The 8,211-nt window shown below is 31.8% G+C and overlaps 1 protein-coding gene across 1 annotated transcript; it reads left to right on the top strand.

Moving 5' to 3' along the window:
• The first annotated feature begins 3,311 nt into the window (after positions 1 to 3,311).
• On the top strand, positions 3,312 to 4,979 carry LOC105618639. Its single transcript, XM_012200169.1, has 3 exons — positions 3,312 to 3,369; positions 4,153 to 4,368; positions 4,489 to 4,979. Exons 1-3 carry the CDS (start codon positions 3,312 to 3,314, stop codon positions 4,977 to 4,979), a joined length of 765 nt encoding a protein of 254 aa, XP_012055559.1.
• The last annotated feature ends 3,232 nt before the right edge of the window (positions 4,980 to 8,211 follow it).

The raw sequence follows: 8,211 nt of genomic DNA, 5'->3' as shown, positions 1-8,211 counted from the left end.
CGACGTCGTACGTACGTACGTACGTACGTACGTACGTACTAGTACGTACTACTAACTATAGTAGTAGTAGTTAGTTAGTTAGTTAGTAGTAGTAGTTCGTTACGTACGTACGTACTCTCTCTCTCTCTCTCTCTCTCTCTCTCTCTCTCTCTCTCTCTCTCTCTCTCTTGTCGCTTCGTTCCGAGAGAAAAATGAGTGTATAAAAACATTTTGATTTTGCCGGGATCTCTGGCATAGCAGACTAGTGCGCTGTCTACTCTGCCATACTCGCTCTCAATTTAAGTACAAGGATGCTAAGTATCATTTCAAGTAAAGGGGGCATGTCGCCTCCGAATGCTATAAAAAAATAAAAAAAAGAAAAAATATTTATGTTAGGGAGAAGTCTGAAAGTGGCCATCCTGACCCTATTCGCAGAACTATCCAAATTGAAACTTTCGCGATATTACGATCGACGTGAATTTCATTTTCCTTATGTAAAATGGAATTACACAATATCCATTTTAAAACGCTGATAATCAAAACATGTTCTGATACATAACTGTATAACCATAAATAAAAAATAAGCATATATTTACATATTTATATTATAATTATATATATTTATATTTACATAATTTTTTTTGTTATAACCTAAAGTAATACTATTACTTACTAACCTAAAGTAATAACCTAAAGTAAACCTAAAGTGATACTCAACGGCTTATTTATTTTTATAAGTATTTTATTAATTATTGTAATAAATTGGTTTTATACAAAATTAACAATTCACTATTACAATTTCTAAAATAACATTTATAATGGAACATGCAGCATTTTATTTTAATACTATTACTTCATATGTTTATAAAGAATTTTCTATAGAATTTTTCTATAGAAACATTCTATATATATATATTTGAATGAAAAATTCAATAACGTATACTAATAAATGTACGTATATGCACATGCATATTCAGACTAGTGATGTGCAGCTTTTTAAATTTAAAAAAAATACTGTTCATACTTTTTATTAACAATAAGTAAAAATAAACTTCGATCAAAATAAATATTTGTGCTTTTTAATAATACGTCTGTGTGAATTTATATACATTTTCCAATCCTGCAAAATTACACTAATATTTTTGGTCTTAAAACAGTTTTTATTTAAACTGTAATAGTAATATCGCAAATTAGATATTGTCCCAGTCAGAAACAGTTCCTCGTCGAAAAAACGTTTCGAAAAGATTGTCTCTGATTAGGTGATGCCAATAAGCATCTTTTTAAAATATTGTTAACTGAATATTGTAACATTTTAAATAGATACTCAGCATTAATATTTAATTTGTAATTACTATTCCAACTGCCTCATATAAACTTGCATATAATATATAATTCTGTGCGTAACTATATATATATAAAAAAAATTATCCAAGCGTATTTTTATTATAAGGACGTACATAAAATATGATTGGATAATTTTCTTTATGCGGTTATAAATTCGCCTGGATAAATCCTTATCAATCCTTAGTATTACGTTTATGATTCATATCGTAATTCTTAATATAAGGAAATTCCGATATTTATGCCGGGATATTACGCACGGGAATTTACGTCGCAGAAATCAGAAAAAGGAGTAAGGATAATGCACACGCAACCATTTTGATATATGCCTTTGTGATATATGCCTTTATATCAGTATAACGTATCATATAGTCATGCTGCACAATGAACGATAAACACTTCTGCGTTCGGTGCGCAAGTCATAATACGAGTGCAATCTCGTTATTACGATTACTAATGTATTATCGTTATAACGAGTTACGCAGTTACGCGGTACGCGTAAGGCAAATACACCTCATGGGACTTTATTTTAAGCTCTATTGATGTAAAAGTAATTCGATTTGTAGAGATCAAAACGGTAGCGAATATCACAGAGGCGACGAACACGGCAATAAGCTCTACGAATGTGATTCGATTTGAAGAACCAAAATAATAGCAGATATCACAGAAGCAATGAACACAATAACAGGTAACTCTACTGATGTAAATATAACTCGATTTCGACGTCTGAATCGTAGAAAGTGCTATCGAAAAAAAACATGAAAAAAGATCTCTATCAATGAATGAAGAAAAGCGATCTATTTCGCATGAAACGTGAAGACCGGTTTATATCGGAAATGCATACGAAGTATGATTTATAACGGAAAAATAAGAAGAACAGTCGCATAAAATTAAAAGATCTATATAGCGTAATATTCACAATAAATCATAAATTTTACACAAAGTTACGGAAAATTAAATAATATATGAATAAATGAGTGCGAGAAATAGGATTGAAAATCAAGATGATTCTCGTTCTCAGTCATAAAATTTATGAGAAAATATATTGTGCTATATAACCTCTTCTTTAATCGACTTGAACTGGCTTGAACCGTTCTTCTCATTTACTCGATATAAATCGTACTTCGTATGCGTTTCGACATTGATCGATCTTCATGCCTTATGCGAAATAGATCGCTTTTCATTCATTTCTTGACATAAATCTTTCTTTATGTTTTTCTCGCTATAACTTCTACGGCTCAGGCGTCGATTTACAGAGATGAAAATGACAGTGGGTGTCGAAGAATCGATGAATGCAACAGTAATGCTGCTGATTCTGCAATATGTTTGTACTGTCTATAGTCGGAAGTCAGATATCTGTTTCCTGTACTAGACCGCACTTAGAATTCTTTCTCGCTTTCGATAAATATCAAATCATATACCTATCTCACTTTAAATTCCAAAAGTGTATATACACTAGTTCAGCAATAGAAAACAGACCTTTAATCTTAATTTAAATAGTGAAGTTGGCCAATCAGAGTTGCCAACTATTGATCAACTTCACCGATAAGACTCAGGAATTCCTCTTATCGGTGATGTGACGCCAGTTTCCGGTTTGCGCTACCACTTGGTAACGCATGGTGGGAGAAGAGTCTTCCAGGACTACGATATTAGCTGCGTTCAGCAGAACATTTATTTTGCAACTGTTGGAAATTTTCTTCGCGCTGATTGGGTTATGTTTTTAGAGAAATGGTTCTATCTCAACAGAGAATCATAAAACGATTGCAAAACTATTTTGTTCTTTTGAACGCAGCCGTTGTAAAATCAACAAGAAACTCTACTGATATAATATGGTTCGGCATGTAGAGGTCAAAACGGTACAGCGAGTGCCACAGAAGTGAAAAACACAACAACAAAACTCTCCATCGATAATAGCACTAAAGTACGATTCTTATTTGGATATTCTAGACAGACAGCGAAGGCGACGAATGTGGCAGCAAAAAACTACCAATATGAATATATTTCAAGAAACGACAGCAGGTACCACAGAAGCAATGAATACGACAGCAGGTAATTCGATCCCTTGATAAAATATTAGCAATTTGGAGTTAAATTGGCGGTAAACTCAATCAGAGATCATTTGACTACAATATCATAACATCTATGTCCGCATTTGATTATGCATTTGTTAATAAAGCCTGCTGTGTAGTAGATTGATAGCGGAAATCGAGCAGAGTTTGCTCGAATCAGATTCTACTCTCAATCTGCCTCAGTACAGAGCTTTGTTCGGTTTCCACTATTAACCTTGCAGACTCATATTTTTTATGATAGCAATTTGTTGACAATGTTAGACAAACTCTGTGTACATTTTTTTGCCTTTCTATAATCAAAAATTGATAGCAGATCCTGCTCAAAATCTGTCTCCGTAGATTTTCCATCGGGGGATGTAAATATAATTCGATTTGCAGAGACGAAATTGATAGCGAGTGTTGCAGAGTTGATGAATGCGACGATAAAGGCTTATCTACATAGAAATCATAGGCAGTCATAGGATCTCAAGGCATAAAAAAACCAATTTTAGTCAAATATTCTTATATTTGACTGTGATTGATTAATTTCCTACTTAAGATCTCACAATCGTTTATGATTTCTATAGAAGAGTCTTGATATGGGGTTTACAATATAGAAATTGTAGCGATCATAGCGTTCTAAGTCGTAGAAAATTGATCAATTATACTCTATTATTCTTCTTGTATTTGACTGTCATTAGTTAAATTTCTACGACTTAAGACGACCGCTACGAATTTTATTATAGAAATTGTTCTGATGGAAATATGGTTCGGTTTGTTAAAGATAAAACGATAGCAAGTACTACAGAGGTGATGAACGCGAAAACAAAAACCTCTGTTAATATGAATATGTTTCAATTTGGAGACACTAAAATGACAGCGGGTGCTGCTGAAGCGACGAATGCAGCAGCAAAAAGCTCTACGAATATTAATGTGATTCGATTTGAAGACACCAAAACAGGTGCAGCAGGTGCCATAGAAGCAACGAACACGACAGCAGGTAATTTTACTGGTGTAAATATAATTCGATTTGGAGAGACAAAAATAACAGCGAATGCCATAGAATCGATGAATGCGACGGTAAGAAATTCTACTGATGTAAATATGATTCGGTTTGTAGAGGCCAAAGCGGTAGCGAATGCCACAAAGGAGACGAATGCGGCAATAAAAAATTTTGTTGGTGATATTTCAAAAGGTTATATAGGAACATTTCAATTTGGAAAGGCCAAAACTGTAGCGAGTGCGGCAGAGATGACGAACGCGACAAGAAATTTTACCGATATCAATCGATTTGAAGGGACCAAAATGGCAGCGGGTGTCACAGAGGAGATAAATCCAACAAAATATTTTGTTGATGTACATATGATACGGAGAGAGACTGAATTGTATCGAAGAGAAAAAGAACTTGCTGAGCGAGAGTTAATGTTAGCTCGAAAAGAAATTGAGATGCTTCGACAAGCTTTGATTGATGCTAGTCGCCCACAAAAAATATGTTGCTGTTTCGAAAAGATGTCATTGCAAGATGAAGACTGTGAATCTGTCTTAGTGTCCAGACAAGATAAGCGCAGTTGTAAGCAGCAGCGACTGGAGCATAAAGACCAAAGGCATTAACTCTGACAACATTGTTCAAATTGTGATCAGCTTGATCATCGGGAACTACTGTCTGACAAAATACAATGATGTTAAAATATTTTAAGTTTTAAGTTTTAACGAAGGAAAGTATGTTGCCTCAGAATATCTTAGAAGAAAAACGAAAAGGAAATAGAAATATGAGAACAGCCATCCCAGCTTTTTTCGTAAGTCCATCAAAACCATCAAAACCTGTTATGACCGCAATCAATATTTATTTCAGTAACTGTTCTCTACTTGTTTCTCTGAAAGAGTCCGAAATATGTTTTATGCATCCTTGATATGTATTACACATTGGATATTTTATATTGAGTTTCTCTTTCTACAAATTTACGAAGCCTTGTTTTACAGATTTCATTTAATTTCTTGCATATTTTCAAAGCTAACCTTATTTTATTTTTTGCTACAATATCATTTTCAATTCGGATATAATATTCTGATTTAATGCGTCATTCTCTCAATATTCTGATTTAATGCGTCTAAAAAAATAAGATAGAAAATGATAAGAATCGATAGGATCTGCTAATAATAATCTTATAATTTCCGATTTTAATTTATGTTTTACTTTTTATATTTCAAAAAAATATTTTCATTTCTTATCATTATCTGATAAAAACGAAATCGTTGCACTACAATAGTTAGAAATCTTACAATTTATTGTTCTAATAAAATTGATAAATTATTAGAAACTTTATCGTAATCAATTGCGTAATCAATTCTTTGCTGAAAGAATATATCCCAGCCTTATATAAAAAACTCTACCGTTGAGAAGATCAAAGGAATTGCAACTGAATAATTTCATTATGACAGATATCGGAATGACATCAAGCAAGACTTGCGTTATAGAAAAAAAAAATCTTTATTTTATAATCTTTGCCATATTATACTTTGTTAATTTCATATTTTTTTATTTTGTGTGATCTGATTGTATTATGTAAGAAGCATTACTTTCTAGATAAGTATTAAAATAATAAAATGTTTTTTCTGTGCATCAACAGTTTTACTTTGCGATATACACTTAAGAATTAGCTTCTCACTTTTGTCATCAAAATTAATTTATTCAAAGTTTACCAATTGCTATCTATTATTGAGGTATATTTACATATGCAGTATAACTATTTGCATTATTTTAAATATTTAAATATTTTAAATGCCTTATGTAATGATTTTTACCTGCATGGCGACTCTCATTTAGGCTACCTACTTTACGAAATATATCAATTCACTACATCACTCGATATGATCTCGATGATTATGATGAATGAAAATTGTTCGAAGATCATCCTCAAACGTGTGTTAGAGAAAAAAAAATGCTTGGCAGCTATGGCAAATTTACGAAATCTTATTTTACAGATTTCGTTTAATTACTTGCATTTCAATTTGTATTTTCAAAGCTAATCTTATTTTATTTTTTGCTACAATATCATTTTCAATTCGAATATAATATTTTGATTTAATTAATGCATTCGAGGAAGACTAAACTTGATATTCATTATCTTGATCAGACGATGCAAACAATTTCTTCAAGTTAATCCAGCTACAATCCAGGTGATTATCCTGGATAAGGCGAAACTATCAGGAGAACGGCGGTCTGTTTATCTGCCTGCTTCCTCGTTCCTCGTGGATGCACTTTCACATCATTAACAGTTCTCCATGGACAACAGTCCATCCGCACGATAGTGCACAGTTACAGACTGATCCGGAGTCCGCAGCTAGGACATCTCTCTTCTGTCTCTTCTTAATCTTGTTCCTTCTTATTCTCCTGTTTAACTTCCCTTTAATTTCTCATTTTGCTGATCTTTCTTTGATTTTTCTTTATTTCTTCCTATATACATTTGAGTTCTGCATTCTCTCATTTTGATTTGGTCCCGTTTCTTTTTCTTTGATTTTTTATGTATTTATAGACTTACAATAAATATCTTTCATTCTTTATATTTGTTTCTTTTCGAACTCTCGCCATTATTTCCTTGCTATGTTAAGATCTGTTATATCTTCTTTTGTGCTATTTTCCTTTTTCTACTCGTCTTCCCGCTATCTTTTGTGTGACTTTGCACCTTGCTGTTAATTATACTGTAGATATTACAAGCGACAATATATACTGTTCGATGTGTCGGAAGCGCATAACGGCAAATCTTGTGCAGGTGTCTGAGACATTTAAACTATTTAAAGAGACAACCACGCATGATGTCGCAAGTAAAATGAACTTTTTGATCAGATATAGAGTTTACGGTAATTTACTCCCACAGTATCTCAAGTCGAGCACGACATAGAATTGTTCTGGAGTGACGTTGTAGTGGATGCACTTTCACGTCATTATTATCGATGTCCTGGTAGACATACATATACAGATACAAGTATTTAAACAAGATACTGTTCAGATCTCTTAATGAAATTACAAATGAAATTCCTTCAATATTATCGCATGTGTAAGAGATATGTATCTCAAGTTTATTTTTTCCGAATATTTTAATAAATCGTTTATTTTTTAGCATATACATATAAAATCGATTTATTAATTATAAATATACAATCAGTATTTCTATCTTCAGCATAAGATCAATAAAAAGATTTATATATTTTATGACCTATTTTAATATGAAAAATGATTTAGAAATACTTGTTTGTGCTTGGAAAGAGAATGAGCCTTGTTGCACGGAAAGAAACTTCTTGATACACTACATCAAGCAAAGGCACTTATATATATTAGTGCCATTTATATATTAGTGCCAGTTATTTTATTCAAGGGTAACGAGACAGGTTTTAGAATCAATGTAATGAAATTAATATGCATGTTTTTCGTAAATTCTACCATTCCATCGGTGAAGCATTAAATTAGGTATATCAAAAAGGCATAAAATATTTTTTCACTTTCTCAATTAAATTATTTTTTATTCATTGCATACTGTTCAATAATATCAATAGAATTAATATTATGAAATGGACAGTAAAGCTTATTAGTCAATAATAATTCATATCAGAATTTAAGAAAGATTATTGTTTATAATTTTATGCGTATATATAAAAAATCATATACGATTTGAAAAATTATAATATGTACATAAATATAGATATATTTTAAAACACATATATATATATCAATATATTAGGTATGGGAAAANNNTNTNTNTAGTAGTTATTACTTATACTACGTACGTAACGTAACGTAACGTAACGTACTACTACTATACTATATATATATATATATATATATATA

This window comes from Atta cephalotes (assembly GCF_000143395.1).
Source record: "Atta cephalotes unplaced genomic scaffold scaffold00017, whole genome shotgun sequence".
Classification (NCBI taxonomy): domain Eukaryota; kingdom Metazoa; phylum Arthropoda; class Insecta; order Hymenoptera; family Formicidae; genus Atta; species Atta cephalotes.
This window is presented reverse-complemented; position numbering and strand designations above follow the sequence as displayed.